Source organism: Pithys albifrons, chromosome 13 (genome assembly GCF_047495875.1).
Source record: "Pithys albifrons albifrons isolate INPA30051 chromosome 13, PitAlb_v1, whole genome shotgun sequence".
Lineage (NCBI taxonomy): Eukaryota > Metazoa > Chordata > Aves > Passeriformes > Thamnophilidae > Pithys > Pithys albifrons.
In genome coordinates this window covers 14661043-14681717 of record NC_092470.1, presented here as the reverse complement: position 1 = coordinate 14681717, position 20675 = coordinate 14661043, and the positions used below count along the sequence as shown (strand labels likewise).

At 40.1% G+C, this 20675-nt stretch overlaps 1 protein-coding gene across 1 annotated transcript in view; it reads left to right on the top strand.

Moving 5' to 3' along the window:
* AGBL1 (AGBL carboxypeptidase 1) overlaps positions 1-20675 on the top strand; it is a 254951-nt gene that overhangs the window by 169097 nt on the left and 65179 nt on the right. The window contains exon 22 of the mRNA XM_071568852.1: positions 1508-1668. Within this exon, the coding sequence (XP_071424953.1) occupies positions 1508-1668 (161 nt within the window). The remainder of the gene's footprint in view (positions 1-1507; positions 1669-20675) is intronic.

The window sequence follows — 20675 nt, the reverse complement described above, 5'->3', positions numbered from 1 at the left end:
GTATCATTTTCACAGGAAAATTTATTTGTGATCACAGAAAGCATTTGTTATGCCAGATAATATTTGCATATGCTGGACCTGCTAGAGCTGAAGTGATGGTTGTGCTGTCCAAGTAGTTTGTGTTCTCTAACAAAACCATACAAAACAGCTTTACAAAAGGACTGAGGAAGTTTATGTGAGAAATCTCTTCTTTTTTTTCCATCCACTTGTGTGGTTTTGATATAAGAAATAATCTTTCAGCTATTCATCTGCTCAGACCCAACGATCCCCAAGCATTTTACAAATACAAAAACTTTATATATATTAAAAAAAACCCAAATGTGATTTTTCAGTCACTTGTCATGGATTACTGGACATGTACAGGTTTCATTACCTGCAAGGTGTTCACTAACAAATATCTAGTAGAGTCAAGTGCAGGCTGTTCTGGTGTGGAGCTCACACTGTGCTTAGTGCTGGGGCCAGGACTTAATGTTGACTCCCTAGAGTTGCTAAGGCAACAGCCTGGGAATGGAGCTGGAACTCTCACAGAAGCTTGGCTGCAGAGATGTTTCATGCTGCAAAAACACATAGGGCTGATATTGGCAGAGGCAGCAATCGATGCAGCCCCTGATGTGTTAGCATTAGGGAGGACATGTGATGCGGTCACTAAATGCCAAAGATGAGGGATTTTACAGTTTCAGTTTATTTTTGGTATATCTGATCTTTGTTTTTCTCCTGCTCTTCTCTCAGCAGATGCATGAAACTGCCATTGATTACACTGACTTACTCTGATGCAGGCCTTTGGTGTAAAGATCTTTGCTAGATCTTTACTTTTTTTAATTAGTGAAAAAACAAACACAGACTATTCATAATCAACAAGAATTCGCAGCTTGGAGGACTCCTCTCTTGAAAGATGATGCTGATAATCCAAACCCTGTTTGTGCCATCAGCTTTTAACAGACTGAGAAATTCCTTAGAGGTGTTTGTTATTTTGCAATTACTTTGCAATTGATTTTCTTAAAAAACAATTCATAACTTATTAAAGATCTCTTCCTCCCTTTTCTCCCCTTGCCCAGTTTCCTTTTCCATCTTTGCCACTTCCCAGTGTTTACAATCGTAGAATCTATTTCTTTTTCCCACTGCTTAGGGAGATGACATGTCTACAAAAAGAAAGAAAAATTGAGTCCCAATGATTTTTAAAGTGGATTTACAGCTGGATTCCTCTGGGTTCCAAGTCTAGAGCTTACAATGACTTCTGCAAATGTAGTTGAGGTATTTAAACTGTTTGCTTCTGATTCCCCTTTTTTAGAACACAGGCTATTTTAGCTTCTGTAGAACATGTTCTGTCAGTTAATGTAAAAACTATTCCATAGGGAAAATTTCCATATGTAGCAATCATGAATGAACCTCCAGTTCAGAATGGAAGGAGAAACACCAAGAGTTGTCCTGCTGCAAAACAAGCCTGACCCTTTCCACATACCTGCGAAATGGCCACCCAGCACTGAAACCTTCTGCCTCTCTCCATCAGGGCCTGCAGCTGGGAACACAAGAGCTGGAGGAGATGGGAAGCAAATTTTGCCTTGGATTGCTGATTCTGCACCTCAAATCCCTGCCCTGCAGCAAGGAGGTGATGGCTCAGGCAGCACTCCTGCTAGATCTGGAGGAGGAGATAACAGACCGGGCACAAAGGTCAGTGGTAGTATCATCTGGGGGGTTTTCCTGTCGATATCAAGTTTGTGGGGATATGTTTTGGGTTTAAATCTGCAGAAATGGACTCTTCTTATGACTGAGATTTGCATCTTGGGAACTGCCATGTATTGAGTGTAATTGGAAGTGAAGATGGAATTGACTTCCAAGGAAACTACCAAAACAGTGGGCCCATGCCCTGTAGCCCACCTTGTGAAGAAAAAAGGTGGAAGAAAAGTACCTGATTTCAATTTTCCACTGATTTTCCTTTTTCCCATCCAAATTCGTTCTTGGAGGATGGGGATGATACTGCCCCAGCAAAATGCCTAGTGGGACACATTTTCCTGCTCACTTGTGTGTCAAATGGGGTTCTGTCCACCACAGGTCCTTCATGGAAAGGATTTCTTATAAGGAGGGCATTCTCTAAGTGCTGCAGGGTAGGGTACAATTTTTGCCTATTATAAAAAGACTTTAGTAACATAATTTAGAAACTGTAGGTCTCATCCTGCAAGTATGCTCCTAGAAATTTTTCTCTTCCTTGATGAATTCAGTCCTGCAGTCATTTAGACCAGAGATTTATGACTTTTTGATGCATAGGCAGAAGTCATGGACCCACTAATTATTTAGGATTGTCTTTTATAAATTGCAAAAGTAATTTACCTGCTTCCTGTGTTCAGTGGGATGTATTTAGGTGAGTTTGCTCCATTATAAATACAAGGAGAATTTGACCTGGAGAAGTGTCAGACTATGAGATTATTTAGCTGGAATTTGTTGTGAAGCAAAAATACACAATCTTTCTAGGCCACCATCACTTTTTAGTGCTATGTGTTTCACATTTGCTTGCAAGAACATTTTTCCAAAACAAATGGAGAAAGAAAATTTAGTGATGTGACATGATTTGAAGATCCCTGATGGCTTTGTCATCAAAGAGCTCTCTCAACTTCATCAGTGTACATCAAGTTATTCAATTGCAGAAATGCCCCTGTAATTTATAGCAGACTTCCAGTCTCTCCCCTGCAGGAACACTTACCCAGCATTACCACCACCTGTTCCTCATGCCAAAACCCATTTTTATAAGCTTGTTCACAGTTTTTAATGTTTATGAGGGACAACGAAAAAAGAAGGATAAAATCTAGAGATGTTCCTTTGCATTAGCTGCGCTCACTTGTTCATGTGAACATATAAATGAAGCATTTAAGGTGGATGTAAACACCATCCATGTTGCGGACAGCCATCCAGCAAATCATTGGTATGTCATTTGAGCTGCTGGAGCCTGGCTAGGCCGATGGTTTTGAGATATAAATCAAACTCTCACTTTTGAACTGGAGCTAGAAGGGCCTTTGCATGAAAATAACTTGTGGGAAGAAAAACATCAACCCCTGACTTGCCTCAGACGCTGACAAAAAACCATCTGGTCACAGTAACTCAGTGAGCATTTTTTCTGATCTTTGTAGTCTTCTGTTATTTTTTTTCAGTTGGTTTTATATTAATTAATTCTATTTACCCAACATTGTGTGGCAGTTGATCAGTAACAAAACAATAGTAAACTCTCTAATTACAAATATTTTCAAAGAAGTACCTCCATGACATCCAGAGATTAATGTCATTTCTAAAAGGAAATTTGATGATTAGTTGTTAATTTTCACTTCACTGGGCCTAATTGCAGGTTTTGGAAGCTTTAGTAGCTTGGGTGCAGTTTGTTATTTTTTGCAGACAAGGTAAACAGCTAAATTTGTAATCCCCCCAGATGTGTCACATTGCAGGAGCTTGTAACCGAAGGTTTGTTGAAGGGAGATGCAGAGACTAAAATGTTAGCATATTCTTTTTAAAAACTAAATAATTAATGGAAAATAATCATGCAATATATTGATTTTGATTCAGAAAATTAATACTTCACTCCTGGGTTTCTGCAAGCTTAGCCAAGAGAATTGCATTATTTCGTTCTAGTGGGAATATTGGAACCAATGGAAGAATGACAAGTATAGTGAGCACACTGATATGGACAGGAGGGCAGCTGTTTCAAGACCTCTCTCTCAACTCACAGATTTTGAAAAATTAAAAAAAATATTCTCTATCAAAACATTTCTATGGAGGAAGCTGAGGGGGCCTCTTGTTCTGATCTTACCCTGCAAATAGTAAGTGTAATCTAGCTCTTTGGGGTAGGACAAGGAGGTCACCAGAGCCTTGCAGCTTACTGCTAGTATATAATACTCTGCTGCTTCCTAGACTAGGCAAACCCTTATGGGTTTAAGGAGAATTAAATGTTTATCATTTAAAATTAGTCCTGTATTCTTCTATTTTCATTGTGAACAGTAACAGCTTTAAACAGCTTGCAGACTATCCTTATTTCAGAAGTCTGCACTGTCCTGGCCCTAGGAAATTATATGCTCTATAGATATTGAAGTCAAGGCAATGGCTTTTACTGTAGCTAATCTGAAAGTGTGTCCTAAAAAATGTCCTGTCAACATATCTAGAAAAAGATACAAATATGGGTGATTTTTACTGGAACAACATTCACCAATATCAAAAGAATAGTAAAAGTGTTGTTCAGCTTCAATGAAAATATAAGCTTTATGTAGTAGTTAGGGGGTTATTTTGTAGAAATCAAGATGAAATTAAGGTGTGAGCTGTGTGAGGCATTGCACAGTGCTCATGTTAAATACATCCATTTCAATCTAATGTGTTTCCTATATATCTGCTTCTGAGTGCCCATCTCTGTAGTACTTTGGGTGACAGGTCAAGCTGTGGAACAAGAAGTTAATCCAGCACTGGATAAAGCTGTCTCCCAGAAGAAATGTGTCATTGAAAAGGTACAGAGATCAAAATCTGTGGAGCCAGAGGTCTTTTCTATTGTGAAATCTCTGCAGTTCATGTCCTGCATTTGTCTCTCTTAGCCCTTGTGTCTGGTGTGCGTGGCATTGACTTGGCATCTCAGCCTCTCCCTCCGACAGCAAACATTTTCACCTGTCAAGGTTCATAACTGTATATGTCTTTTAATTTTCCTCTTCAGGCTCTCTCTGCTCTGGGTATGGTGTAGCCTTATTCCTTCACCACTGCTGTGAAAGGGATGAAGGAACAGGGTGGACCCTGCCTGCTTCCCTGGAATAAACTATTTGCTGTGCACTTTATATAGCTCTCTCAGAGTCAGTGGTCAGTAAATTGGAGAGAAGTAATAGCTGTCAGGAAAATGACTGGTCTAATGGAAGCATCCTGTGTGAATGGGGGGATTTCTCACACCAGATCAGGTCCATTATGTTCAGCACACTGCCTCCAATGAGCCAGAGAAAGGTCAAAGAAGCCTTTAGCAGACCTAAGTAAACAAATTTTGGTACACAGGCAAGAATGTCTACCTGTTCCCACTGCACTCTCTCTTTCCCCTAAAGCCTCAATGGCAAATGGAATCATTTACAAGTATGAGTGGGGTAACTTGGGATAAGTTCACAGCAGAGGCAAAATAGAAAAGTAGCTGCATCTGAAAACATGTGAGAGGTGCTGAACTTCCATCAGAGGGGTTGTACAGCTATTGAGACACTAAAGTCCCTTAAATCCAGGAAATCCTTGGACATCATGGAGCTGGCCTAACAGCTCTGTGTCCCTGTTTTCGATATGTCTGTATGGCAGCTGTTTCATGAACATGCCAAGAAGTGGAGAAAAATGCAAGATGCAGCACACACATAAGCTGCATTAGAGCTACAATGTATGACAGTGAAGAAGAGGGGTTAAATTGCTCTAGGTATTAGTTGGTCTTTTAATTAACAGCCTGTGCTCCTGGGACACATATTTGCTCTCATGCTCAGTCAGGCACTATCCACCCCCATGTTCCACAAGACTTCCTCCGGGAATTGTGGCTTTTCTTTTTGCAAGGGATATTTGGGTGATTTTCCTGCATCAAATAGCTTTTTTTTCACCAGCATCAAATAGGGTTGCTCTCATGGACCATGCTGCCAATGTCAAAGTATGTGGAGAATTTTCTTGGCTTTGCAACCACCTTCAAAAACAAAGCCAAGTGTCAGGTGCTCATAAATGCAATTTGTTCTGCCCTGTCTCAGACCTGTCCTCACACACTACTGTCATGCTTAGGAAGACTGTCTGATTTTAAGTTTACAGCATCCCCCCATAGCTTGCCATGAGTTCTGGCATTCAGAAGCTCTCTTCTGGGAAAATGAAATGCAGCTTGTGCTTTGGACATCATGTTTTTTGATAATAGCTTTCATGCCTCATTTGCTATAAAAGTAATTAAGTTTTAAGTCAATGCTGTCCAGGTAACTCACATTTGTCATGACCACAAGGAGGATAGGAAGTGACTGTTCACATAAAGCAGGTTTGAGAGAGAGAGAAAGCAAGAGCAATCTCCCCCTCTATAGGTATTGTCTTCTTCTTCCTCATGGCTTGAATTGATGGAACATTCCTTCTTTTTCTTTTTTTTCTGTCGTCCAGGTTGTACTGGGAAATGTTTTGCATATACTGCAGCATTTGTAGCCATTTGCTGATGAGACAACTTCTATGTTCAGACAGTCTTTTGTGTAGTCATTTTCTGATGAATCGGATATTATTCATCTAGTATGTTTCTTCATCACTTCTTACCTTTCTTGAGCATAGCCAAATCTCTCTGTACTGCAGATGGGGTGGAGATAGGTCCAGCTCTGCTATTAATCAAAATCAGAAGGCTTAATCATTGCTCTAGTCCTTTGACCAGATGTAATCTTTTCATTTTCCATACACTGAACAGAGTTAGATTGGTCAGCATATCCAAGAATTGACAAGATTTTGCAGATCATTTGGAACTGTGCTTACTGTTCTTCTACATCACATTGATGCACCATCATGATCTAGGATAGTATTGAACTGCTGGATTTCACATCTTTTCACTATAATGCACCTTCCCCTGTTTATGGCTGAGCAAGCAATTTCTCTCATCTTTTAAGATGTGGCCAAAAGGTGATTCAGATCAAATGAAGGTGGTTTTGCAGACATGAAGGGAACAAAAAAGGGGAAAGCTCAAACCACAGAATAGTGCAGGTGGAGCAAAGCACGCTCATTTCATTTAGGGCATCTTCAGTGAATCTTTGCATAGCAGAAATGTGCTATACCTGCGTGCAGTGATGGAAAATGGTTCCCTTGTTGGTGGTTTGGGCCTTCCTATACTTACAGGTGAATGAGTGTGTCATACCCTGATGTTGTGTTGTTTAGACTGTACAAATTGAAGCTAATTTCAGCTCAAAGGTTTAAGTGCAAAACAGTACTTCACCCTGCAAAATACACCATCACCTCTCAGGTAAGGGCGTACCAGTGGTTGCAGCATCTGGTCCCTTGACACAGACTGGACAGTTGGACTCTGGGAAGTCCTCTGACATATGGCTGGAGGTGAAAGTGCACTTTCATCATTTAGTAAATCTAATCCCAGTAGGAGTTATTTGACCATTTTCATTCAGATTTCTATTTGACTAAAGTTTCATTTTTCCTTAAGTAAATATTTGGTGCATTTTAACCTTGATCATCTGTAGACATCAAATACCTTGTGGCAGTTTTTAAAAGAGGAGGTTGTTTATTGATTCCATGTTTTTTGCTTAGTCACAAATTTTATTGCTGGTAAAGGAGTTTAAGATCTCAAGTCCTATGTGAGCATCTCTGGATGTGGTATTTCTGTACTTGGATGGTGAAAAGTGCTGTGGGAATGCATTTATCTAAGTAAGCCAAACTACATGTCACTTTGGTAGTGCAGAACATGGGGCAAAAGGAGTTTCTAATGCATTTTGTATAACACTTGTGAGAGCACAGTCCAACATTAATGCATTGTGACAGGTGTGAGAGTAACCGAAGCTGGGCTTTGGCTTCGAAGCAGTCTCAGGTTGCTGTAACCATTTAGGATCAGTTCAGGAAAAGCCTTAACTTTGGCTGTTTTTATAACAGTCTCCAGTGATTTTCACACTGATATTGCAAAATAGTGGTACCTTCTCACCCCATCAGAATCTGACCTAAAGAATTGCTGCCTCTTCTATCGAGAGGAAAAATACTCAGATTTTGAGTTTGGATCTATTACAGATGTTAGGGGTTTTTGTTGTTATGTGCCTTGATAATCTTGTTTTCTAAAAAAAAACCTGTGAACCTTCTTTCACCCACCCCTTCATCCTTCTTATCCTGCAATCCTGCCTCTCGCCTTGCTACTGTGGGAATACAAGCCCAGAGAATTCTTTGGAGGTTCAGCCAAGCAATACAGCCTATAATGAATATATTTGGTATTCAGAAGGCTTTCATGTAGCTGTTCACAGGTGAGCTGCTGGAATTCAACAACTTTTCATTAACACTTTTGGAGCTGTCCCTATTTTCCTTCTATTGACTTTTATTATTCTGAAATACCTTGTGAGCTGCACAGCTTCTGTTGACTGTTATCAAATGCCAGCCCCAGCTATGCTAGGCTGGGTATAAGTATTCATACTTACTTCAGAGGTAATTAATTTATCATTTTTTAGCTAACAATAGCTATTTAAATAGATGCAGAAAAGAAGAAGAGGAAAATAGCAAATGTAAGAGAAAGAGATCATAGAAAGAACTTCAAACATGCACAGAAGCACTGCTTGCTATCGTATCTGTCTGAGGTTATTCAAATTACCATACTCGTACAGATCTGACTGGACTACAGATAATGAACTTGTATATATCCAGCAGAACAAATGGGCTCTGCAATGCCCTTTCTGTGAGGCATATCACTATGGTGCTGTCTGGTATTAGACATTTTCGTATTGATTAGGAGCATCTGTATTTCTGTGCTGCAGTCCTTTTCCCTTACTATCTAACTTGAAATATGAAAGCCACTGGAGCCCTTCACATGCTGGCATAGAAAAATAAACTTAAGGGCTATCAGGGGTTCAGAAGTGATTCCCATTTATGGGGCGTTTCCCAAAGGAATGCATTATGAGGGATGTACTCGTCCCTGTGAGGTGACCCTTATGTAGAATAGGGTAGTGCTGTTACCAGAATAGATGTTGTTTTTTTCTAAGCTGATACAAAGGATGGTGGAAGGATCAGTCTGTTTAATCTATTGGTCATTTTGAATGGAGGCAGAGGTGGGATTTGAGACTGAACACGTCACACGTCAAGTGCTGAAGAGGCAGGTTCAGAGGACCTTACGTAAACCATATGTAAATTGCTGAACACTGGGTGCATTAGATTTGGGGCTCTGGCACAATGGCAGGAGACAACTTTGTCAGCGCTTCTCTACTGGTGATCCCTGTCCTTTGCTTTCAGCTATTTGGTATTATTAAGAGGATGTGGATGAACAAGGTATAACTGTGGTGAGAGTACTCATATCTTCTGGCTGGTGGGAATCATGGGTAAGAAATAAGGTCTTTCAAGGATCTTCATTATTTACTATTTCCATGTGTAAATTTTCCAGTTGGTGCTACCAGCATCCCAAAATAACAAGAGGCTTGTGAAAACCAGAAAACAGTCAGATCTTTCATACCAGTATATGTTACAGTACTTTCAGGCAGCAGAAGCAATGGAATGAGTGAGTAGGATGGTAGTTAGATGAAATGCACTTCCAACCCTTTAGAAGAAAGCACATTTTCCAGGAAGTTGTGTATTTTTTTCTCTGATGAGTTGTTCTCTTTATTGCAGTTGTCACTTGAGGTGAACTCTAATGTGTCCACAGCTCCCACCTGAGCCTTTTAAGGAATGTGGTCATGTAGGTGAAATTTAGACTAGCTGAGGGTTAAAGCAGGATTTGCTGGCCCATGTGTTGGGGAGTTAATCATGTGATATAGAACATAGGAGCAAGATACTTAGATCTGGATTACCTGTCTCACATGCTTTATTTACCATGTATAGTTCTGACCTCTTGGATCCAACATAATGGCTCAGATGTCCAAGCATCAGAGGATTTAGAAGCAAACCAAAATGAATGCTAGTGGTCTGTGACCCTGTACTGAACAGAATGTCTCCCCACGCATCAGTAGCATCAGAGCCTTACAGTCCTGCGCAACAGAACATGGTGAATACAGTAGTGCATACACTGCCACAGTCTAAAATAGGTTTCCTGTCATGGGTGAAATATAGGGCTACAAGGAGCTGAATCCCCTGTAAAGCTACCACTGGGATCCAGTTTTTCACCAGGTCAGAAGTCTGCACCTCTGTAAGTTTTTCAGACAATAGAAGCTAAGAAATCCCAAATGGTTTTGGTGTAATGATGCTCATAGTTTCATTGTGTTCCAACTGCTGCATACATTCTCCGCAAAGAGAACATAAAAGCAGGGATTTCTGCTTTCAAGGCAAATACTCTGTTGCAAGGACTTTTGGTCTGGTGCCCAGCCTGCAAATGAGAGTCTGCCCGGGCCTCCTGTACTCTGGTGACAGCATAGGCTGCTATCTAGAAGCATCTCAAAGAATTTAGCAAGACAAAGGAGAGACTAAATGGTTAAAGGGATAGAGAAGGCATAGAAATTCATAATTAAAGCTGTCAAGTTGCAGTAAAAGGAGTGCATAGACTGGAAGGAAAGTGGGTGGGCGAGCAAAGTGTCATATTTGCAGGTGAAAGTTGGCACTTGAACAGCATTTTAAAGTTCTCCAAAGCCACCTCCACTGACATCTCAGCTGTATTGTATATTCTGTCAGAGGCTCCAGCTGTTCAGTGTATTGTGGCTGTGACTCACACACAGACCCTGCCTCTTGCTGCCTCACTGGATATAGTACAGAGAGATGTGGCAGAGGTATTGTGTGAGACGTGAGATAAATACATGCAGGTTGTTGTTCTAGGGCACAGCACACACATGTAGCAGTGTGGATGAGTGCTTATGCACAGAGGTACAAATGTGAAAGCTGGTCCCTGCAGCCTCTGATAAGTCATTGTGTTCTCTCAGAAGCCATATGGATTTATTGGGATGTGTATGTTAAATGTGATATTGGCAAAAAGAACTTGTGGGAATTAGATGAGCTGAGACTAGGAGGATGTGAGGGGGAAGATGCACATGAAAGTAATACTTAGCCTTTTATTTTTTTTGTCTGCAGAGCAGAAATGTACTCAAGCTAAAACCCCCAGATCCAATTCAAATGAATGTGGAGAAAGTCCTCTTTCAAGTACAGCATGGAGACCTTGGTTAGTCTGTAGCACTTAGCAATGCAGCCCAGTAAAGGGACCTTTTCCAGAAATCCAGGACAGGGTACTGCCACTTCCACATCACTGTCACAGTGCAACATAAGAGGTGTGGGACTGATTCCGGGCTGGAACAGTGTAGATGGACCTGTGATGATGTGCTGGAAGGACTCAGTGTGCAAATGGGACTGGGGATAGTGGTAAAGAAATAGGAAAGGATGCAAAGATGTATTGGCAGAATGCTATGGAAAATTGTGACTCTGAAAGAACTGGATTGGTATACAATGGCTAAAACAAATGGGAAATAAGCCCTGTTTCTTGTGAAGTTTCCTTTCCCCGGGAAAGATTGTCTCTTTCCTCTAGTCTTGTGTCTCTGGGAAGATGCTGAGGGTTCAGGAGTTGTTGTTGGACCAGGAGTGCTGAAGGAAGTCAACATGCCAGGGCAAGGACTGCTGTCAGAGCAGGAGGGAGACAGAACAGTGTAAGAAAAAAGAAAAAGCATTTCTTTTGTCTCTGTTTGGGGGTATTAACTCTATTTCCTACCCTGTTCCATCTCCCATTCCTGTTTATATTTGTTCCTGTTACAGCTTTTGGGGTTTAACTGGAGGAAAATCTAAATTTCTGGAAGATCAGATTTCATTTTTAGAGTAGCAGTAGGATGGTTTATGGTTAGACTTTCAAATAAATCCCTAACCATTTAAAAATACATAATCAGCAGCTTTATCTGTGGCACATTATTCACCATTTAATCTATAATGGCTTCCTTTTAAGTGTTAACAGTTACTTACTACCTTAAATCCCTATTTCAGCATGAGTTTGAGGATTTAGACTTGTAAGGTAGAATAAGCAACAGAAGTAGCTGAATACCAGAAAAAGATTCTGCTATCAGGGCAATATAATCAGAAATTAAGAATAAGAGGAAGAATAGAAAGCATCTGTTCTCTATTTCTGTCTAATCTATTTGTTCTGTCTAGTCTACCCTACAAGTTTTTACATCACACTATACTTCAGATTTTTTTCTGATGATGCCATTTTATAGCATCCTCCAAAAAACACCAGCATCTCATTAAAAGATAAAAGTCCTGTGCAATTCAAAGGGAAAGCAAACACCCATTTCAAATAATAAAGCTCTGTCTCATCTTTCATTGAACTGTAGGGGGCAGCCAAGAATTTGGGTAAAGTATTCCTACCTGGATTTATCTTGTCAGGATTTTCCTAGAGTTAATAGTTATTTTTTGTTCTACCACACAACTTGTGTTTTCATCTATGAATAAGTGAATCATAAGAGAGGACCCACTGTAGTACTTTAATGCAGTCAAGTGTCCTTTCTGGCAGTGCTCGGCACTGGAGATTTCAGAGAGGGATACAAGAAATTGCTATAGTGGACAATTACAGAATGCCCCTACCTCCAGAGGAATGACTTTCTGTCTTCAGACAGTGACTTATTTATATCTGAGAACAGGAGAACGTGTAGCCTTTCCAAATAATTAGAATAATTTTGTCTAATGAAATGTTCCAGTGCTCTCATTTTCTATATAAGTGTCTAATGCTTTTTGAACCTCACATTGCTCCTGGCTGCACCCTGCTATCTTGTGAGTTTTATAGATTAGCTGCATGTTGTGCAGAAAGGGAAAGTATTTCCTTTCATCAGCTGGTCTTTCACCTTTTCAAATGCACCTTTATCCTCTGCTGTAACATAGAATAATTGGAAGTGCCCAAATTGCAGGTCTTTCATAAACAACTATCACCTCCCATCTCATGCATCTAGTCATGAAAGATGCCTTGTTTTTTTTAGTCTTCCTATGCCTCTAAATATTTTTACCACCTGCTTTGGACCCTGCTTATTTATGTGGTACTTTTTTAAGATAAAGGAAGACAAGAATTCAGGAATGTTTTGCTAGGGAATGTATAGCATTTGTTAAAGTAACAGTTTTGTAATATTTTCAGTGCTGTCCATGTGCCTTGTCATTGAGGTTTATTATTTTCAAGAAGGATGGTAGTTTCCTGGATGAATCAACTCTGTTCTCACCTGGTTTGATGAACTGTATTGGAGAAACCATTTTACCTTTAAGCAGTTGTCTTGGAAGATTACTGGCCAGAAATGAGGTTGGTGGAGGACATCAGAGTCTCTCATGTGAGAGTGCATTCCCATAAAATTCCTGGGGTTTTTTGAGAACTTTTAGATTTCAGTGTTAATGTGTCTGGCCTGAAGATAATGCTTATTCTTACCTAAGTTTCAGGAGCTCAGGATTAAAAAAATAGGGTTGAGTGGAAATATAAATAATGGATTAGGCTGAAAAATTGGTTTAGGCACTTTGACAGTGTCTCGGAGGTGTCTTTGCCCCTTTCAAGGAGAAACAGATTGGAGACACGAGATGCAGAAACACAGCTTTTGTTCACTTTTCTCTCTCACATTTTAAAATCATATCCAAGCTCTTATTGTGCAAATGTACTGTTCAGGATCAAAGACTTATCTCTAAGCAGAGAAAGTCCTTGGAGAGCAAGGCCTGAAGGCTAAGCCTATAGTGCTGCTGCAGCTGGCTGCATCCTAGTCTGTTTGGGAAATCTAGTCATGCATGACCCAGGCCCTGGTGATATAGTGAAGTTGTGAGCAGTGTACCCCATGTCCTTCCATAATGTTTGATCTTAGTGCCCTTTGCCAGCTCAGGTCCCTCTGGAGGACATGGTCCATCAGGAATTTACCCCCACCAGGCCAGTGTCAGGTGTCCTTAAGACTCTTCTGTTATGCAACATCTACTCATTCCTGAAGTTTCTCAGGAATGGAATACTCTGGCAGAAGGACTGGAATTTACCCAAGAAGGGATAATGGAAGGTTCAGTTGAGGTCTTTGCCCCTCTCGGTATGTTTTGTCTCGTGTCTTGTTTCTGGCATTTCTGTCCACTCAGAGTGACTCTAATAGCAACCAGCTATTGGGAAAGAAGTAGTAGAAAGATCTTCAGTGAAACTTTCAGAACTGACGCCCTGCAGGCATGACAGGAACAGCCATGAAAGCAGTGCACCTGTTTGCATAGAGATCTCTCTTGCCTTATGGTGCTTTCCTGCCTTTACTACATCTCTTGTGGGATGCTGGATTTGTGTGCCAAGAAGGCTGCTGTTAACACAGCTCAAACACCTCACAAACAGCAGTGCCCTTGATCTGTCATTAAAGATGTCCTTGACACACTGTGGCATTGGAAAGAAGGCTTGTGATGCTAATTGCTGGCAGCACTGTTCTATCATGGATGTTACACAAAAGTCCCCATTACATTTTGTTTTAATTTTGGGAGACGAGGACTGGCTTAGTTTTGCTACTTTTTTTTTTCTTTTTAAGTGTTTCCCTGCAGGGTGTCTGAGAGCTGTGAGAGTAGGGCTGTGATTCTAGGAAGGTGACCTTTCCCATCCCCGTAGTTTCTAGTGAGGTTTTTTTGTGGACTTTGTTTTGGTTTTGGTGTTTTGTGTTTGTTTTAGTTTTTTGTTTGGTTTGCTGGGGTTTTTTTGTCACTGAGTGATGCTTCTGTGCACTTTGCAGTCTTGCAGTACTGTCCTCTCAGTGACATCTGTGGCTGATATAATCAGGCAGTTTTCAACTACTTCACAGCCTTTACACCTTCTGGGTGTCCAGCCTAACCTTCATCTTCTCTATGGTAGCAGCACAAGTGTGCTGGAAAATTTCCCTTCTTGTTTGCATTTTGCTTTTCTAGAACTTGCCTGTGCTCTGTAATGATTCAGAAAATAGAGACATGGGGGCATATGTCCTTTTTTAATCTCTGATGATGGGTCAAAAGTGGAGATTAATAGGACAGGAAGTTTGTTTCTACTCTGCAGTCAGCAAAGGAAATTCACTGCAAATAAATTAATCATGAAAGAGGCACAAAGAAGAGAATAGATAATTCAGGGGATAATTCAGAAGAGGGTTTTCTTCAAGATAACTACTGAGTTCAAAGATCAGCAAGAGCTGGTCTTGGGGTGCACATTACTTAAAATCTGAACTCTGTCAGGTTTTATTTTAGCCCAACATTTACCTGGTTATAAGGGTACATCAGAAAAGCTGCAGAAAGGCATTCAGCAACTGGCATCATCTCAGCACAAAGTGCGAGGACAGAAGCTGTTATTAGCCCACTCTCTTCACTACACTCTGGTTCCTGGTGTTAAAAGGAGTATGAGAACCCTCTCTGTTGAGGTACCTTGCTATATTTAGAGCTTGATTGCAGATCCTCTGGTGAATAACAGCTGCTTGTTGGTGAGTGATTTTTTTCATCATGAGGGTGAGCAGAAACCACATGCAGATTTAAAATGAGGTAAAGTGCTAAACCACCACCCTCCATGTGGCACTTCTCAGGCTCCCCAATTCATGCTGTGTTCCAGTTCTCAGTGGCAGGGCAGGATGGCGGGTCAGCTCTCCATGTTTCCAAGTAAATGGGGTTTGGTTGCAATCTCTTCACTGGTCTAATAGGATTCTTCTCTACATGACTCTTTCTTAGTCTGGGCTGTAGCTCGGACCCATGGTTAATTTAGGATCCACACAGCCCTGTTCTTGTTAAAGCAAGATTTATGCTGCAGGTCTTGCTCACTGCTCTTTAGCAAGACCCTGCTTGCTGTGCAAGCATAATGTGTCCGTGTTGCCAACTATGGATACTGGTGAAGGAAACAAGAGAAAGAACTCACTTTGCAGTTTGTGCTGCAAAATCCTGTCAGGTCCCTTCATAGCCTCTGTCATGGGACCTACAGCTGCCAGATGCCACAAGGTCCCTTGTCACTGAGCTGTGCTGTAACACAAGCCATGCTGCTGCGGCAGAGCTAGTGATCAGTGTGTTGAGCCCGGTTTTTGTAACACCTTCATAATGAATTAACAAACCACAGCTAAACACTGGTTGAAATGAGAGTGAATCCATGTGAGAAAGGCCCCCTGCTTTCTCACTTACCCTTTCCTGTCTTCTGCTTTTGCTAAGTCTCAGCAGGAACGCAATCAAACCTCACTCGGGAACATCTGAGCTGCCTATTTGCCACTTAGGACTTCCTAGGTAGTGAAGTTTCCACATTGCTTGTTTAGAGTTAAGTGTTCTGCTGGGTCTCTTATCACTTTCTGTAAATAACAACTGTCCTCAAAATTCTTCAGGCTGATTACTGACACTGACAATCTGTGTGTTTTGAGTTGCTGAGCCGTATTAATCCCTAATATACTCTGGTTTGTGGATGGGAAAACTAATGCATTGAGAATGTCACAAGAGGAAAAAACCAAAGGACTTATTCTTCTTGGACACGTGAAGTACTTTGGTTGTGATGTGAATAAATCTCCCAGCAGCAACCGTGCATAAAGTGTTAGAGGAGTCTGCCTTTGAAATCAACATGATGGAGATTTTATAGCACCAGAACTAATTCATTTTTAGAAAAGATGAGGTATGCTTTATTTTTACCTACCTGTAGCTTGTCAAGGTGAAGTTTATTCCACTTAATGTTGTAGTTGATGACAGAGAGAGAAACATACACACAAACCTCTCCAATATCCAAGTCCTTCGGGACAAGCAGATAGATTAATAACTTTACTAACCATCTAAAAGTTACATATCTGGCCATCCCAGTTTTTAAGCACTTTCTTTACAGTCACTGAGAGTAATTCATTCCATCTGTCTTACACATCTTTCATAGATTATACTTTGATTTAATAGCAGGATAGCTACCTAGGGAATGCTATCTCACCAGAGGGAGGGGGAAAAAAAGAGAGAAGACAGTCTAGGACTGTAATCTGTTCTCCTTTCTGTTTTGTAGTTTAAACCCTTTCATATCAGAGTGTGAAAGCTGGAAATGCATCTCCTTAGACACAATTAAAAGACACACACTACCAGACTTCGCTAAAATGCAGGCTGGAAAATGAGTATGAGGTCCATAGATGATGTGATTATACAAAATTCAAACCAGAGTTTACACTGTGATAATTCAGTCTTGTATAATCCAGACCAGACTGATGAAATAGCAGTTTGTTCTGTGGGCATGACCCAAGGCAATTGAAGACTTCCCTGTGCTTTGGAACAGGACAGGTAAGAATTCAGGGAGCAAAATATTTCTTATCTGTGTTTTTATACAGCAAAACACTTTGCTGCTTATTTTGTTTCCTTCCTTCAGTCACAACAAAGGAATGTTGCAAGTGACTCCAGAGAAACAAAGCCTAGAACTTTAAACTGGGGTTTAAAGAGAAGAGATTAGATGAAATTGATAAGAAAAAGAATTCCTGGTGCCATGTTCCTAGCTGAGCCTTCTGAAGGGAAGCCCTCTGCTCCTGTTATGATTCAGTTGGCAGCTCTGCCCAGAGTAGCCCCTCTCCTTCATCTCTGCTGGTATAAACTAATACCCAGCGATAACAGCCCTGCCAAGCCTGGTTACTGCTGATGGATTGTATACAGCTTTTACTAATCTATTTGCGCCTAACAGTTCATCAATGAAACCTCATTCTAATTCCCTTCCTTCTGATCTTCTATAGACTTCTGAGGAGGAGTGAGTTTGCAAGAAAGGAGTGACCTGTGATACTCCCCTTGGTGTAGCTGTAACATGATCAAGTTTTATTCAAGCTTTCCTTTACCAGCACGCAGTTCAATCAGAGCATGTTCATACAGATTTTTACCTCCTCATCTTCCTGTCTTGACCTTATAGTGATTGGTTTTTAATACTGTTGTGTCCAGCAGAGACTAATTTTCCTGGCTTGGGTGCCATATGCAGTCTTGTCCCTGCCTCCAGTTTCTGATATGCAACCATTCCTGGTATGGTTGGTGGAGAATTGTGAGTCACCCTGCAGTGCTCTGACTGACTTGACCTCTTACAGCCCTGCTGCTTCTTTACCTCTGCTATGACTTTTTGTGTGGAAATTATTCCTCCTATATTATCATGGTGGGGGATGAACTTTTTACTTCATTTGTCTGAATAAAATTGGAGTAGTTAAAGGCTGGCAGGGATCTCCATAAGTCATCTATTTCCCCTGGTGAGGATCAACTTTACCTTTATCATTCCTAGTATGTTAGTGTTCTTTTCTTAAAGAGCTTTAATGATGGAATTATCAGACTGCCTCTAAATAACCTATTTCAGCTCCTACCACCCTTATGTTTTCCAGATATCTAGCTTGAGCCCTGTCTTGCTACAGGAAGTCCGTGACAGTCATTTTTTTTACCTATCCAGCCTAGACATAGACAACTAATTATTTCAGTGTGTTCTGTGGACCATTTTCTTTTGAGCCAAGTCTTGAATTGCTTTGCCCAAGCTAGAAACAGATCACTAGTGGAGATCTTAATATTGCTGGATCAAGAGAGAACAGATTAATTTATAAGTCTTGCCAGTTTACATTCTTTATACCCACACAGTATTGTATTTGCATTTTCGTAATAGAAAGGAATAAGTGGCTCACATTTAGCTTATAATTTTCAATAATGCAAATCAGGTTTTTTTCCAGTAGAAATGCTACCTTGTTATTGATGCTCATTTTGTGTGTTTGTACTATTGATTATTCCTGTCTGACTGAAGCAACTTGTACTTGACCCTATTGAATTGCAACCTTTTTTCCAGGTTACATCTCCGGTTTGCCAAAATTATTTTGAATTTTAATGCAATCTTTGTCTTACTTTGGTTTCATCTGCAAATTGAATTAACATACTTTATATTTTATCTAAATCTTTAATGAAAATATTGAATTATACCAAATACATGTCCAAGTCCAGCAGAAACTCATTCAACACATCTAACCATTTAGAACTGGTCTTAAGAGTATAATTTTCTGGAGAGCTTGTATAATTTCTCTGCTGTAGTTCACCTAGGTCATCCTGTTTATTTGCTGTAAGAATTTGAAATAGTTTCAAAAAACTTTGCTATATCACATCTTGTCCACTGGGTATTCCCCTGGTACCTTTTCACAGAGCCAAATTATAATGGGCCATCATAATTTGTTCCTGACAAAGCTGTGTTGACTGATTCCCACTTCTTTTCTCCAAATTGTTTCTTTGCACTGAGGAACTGGAGTTAAGCTGACAGGTCTATCGTTTGCTGTCTGCTCCCTTTTTCTGTCTTCAAAAGACAGTTACTATGTTGTGTCAGTTATCTAGTTCATCACCAGTCCTTTCTAAGTTCAGAAAAAAATAATTGTTAACAGCTTTGAGATTGATTGAGTCTGTTCCTGAGAGCTGCAGAAGGAATATAGCAGATTCAGATAATTTGGAAAAATCTGGGCTATGTAGTTTCACTAACCAATCCCTTTTGTATTCTAGGCTTCCTTTAATCCTTTGTTACTTCTTAACTATGTTAATTCATCACAGCTGACCTTTTTATGAAAACTGATGCAAAAATCACTCTTCTCAGCCTTATTGTCAATAAGTTTTCCTTATCTGGAAAGCAGACTAGCAATTTATGCTGGTTTTAACTACTAATAAACTTAAAGATAGATATCCTTCTCTGTGTGATATTTTTGCCAGTCTCTTCCCACTTTGTGCATTCATTTTTCATGTTTTATTCCTAGCTGTTCTTTCTGTGCATTTGCATCTGTGCATTTGCATTCACTAGTCTTTTTTAATTCTTCTTTTTTTTTTTTTTTTTTTAACATCTTCTTTTGTACTTTTAGCACATATTTGAAGCCAGTTAGGACCTTTTGGTATGACCAAGCTGGTCTGGCTACCTTTCTTTGTAATTACATAACTCGAGTTTATGCCATTTTTCTCAGGAATGTACAGTTTTTCTTAGATGTCTTATAGAAAGAAAATTGCTAAGGATCCTCACCCACCCATCCACCTACCTCCACTAAATTCTCTGCTGTGGAAGATTTACATAAAGCCTTGACTGCTTGCTCATGCTCTTTCGCTAAGTTTTGGTAGAGTTCTTTCCTGGAAACACCTTTCATAGTTCTGGAATTTATGTTGTCTTTCTGTTATGATACTGCTTGCAAAGAAAATGTGAGTTTGTGCTTTAATGCTACAGAACTTCATGTCTTATGCTGGGTTGACAAGGTCTTTAAAAGTGAGAAAGTCTGCTCAATATCAGGGTTCATTGCCTCTGAAGGAAACTGTGTTCCTGTTCAGAGTCACCTCTCCCTGGAAATCACACTCACAAGTCAGACAAAGTTACAAGATGAATAAAACCGCATTATTCTGTTAAAGTGTATCTCAACATAGATTGCAGATTTCATCACATGCTCATTGTTGCAAAACCACACACAAAACCTTTGCTCATTTTATCTAAAGACCTTGGCTTTCTGTCTCATTCTGCAAGTTCTCTTCCCCAAAGTCTCTTTGTTCTTTGAAGGGATTGTCAGGAGTTTTTGATCAATTGAAGGTGTTTAAAGTAGATTGGAGTTAGACTCCAGTGTATTGCTACTCCTTTAGTCTGGGTGATGCTCTATAATAGCCCAGAACTGGCCTACAAATCATCTGATTATACTGGCTGGATGCCTGATGAATGTAAACCCAGAAAGCTTTGCTTTTTTTCAGAAATTGAAAGAAAACCTGTGATAATATATGTTGACCATACCTGTATTCTATTTGCTCTGAAGTCTTTTCTTTGTCCAGACTAGAGATTTTCATGAGAGGGTCTAAAGGACAAACTGCTTCCTAAATAACCTTCATGCTTAGGTTTATACACTGGATCCCAAATTCCTTAATAAGAACTCTTAATTCAAATCTCAAGCTTAATCTTGTAGACCCCTGAGAAATTAATTTCTTTTGAATTTCTTCATTCTCATCAAAGTTTTGGAGCTAAGGTACTCAATGGCTTGATGTTTACCAGTACCCCAAAACTTTTGGCTGTTTCCCTTCCAGAATAAAAGGACGTATATTTAGTTCATGCCACATGGGGTGATGATAATTCAGGTGAAATGGTGAGACCCAGGGACTAGTCCTTTCCAGTTATATTTACACTTGTTCAGTGGAACTGCACCTCACCTGCATTTGTGGAAAGA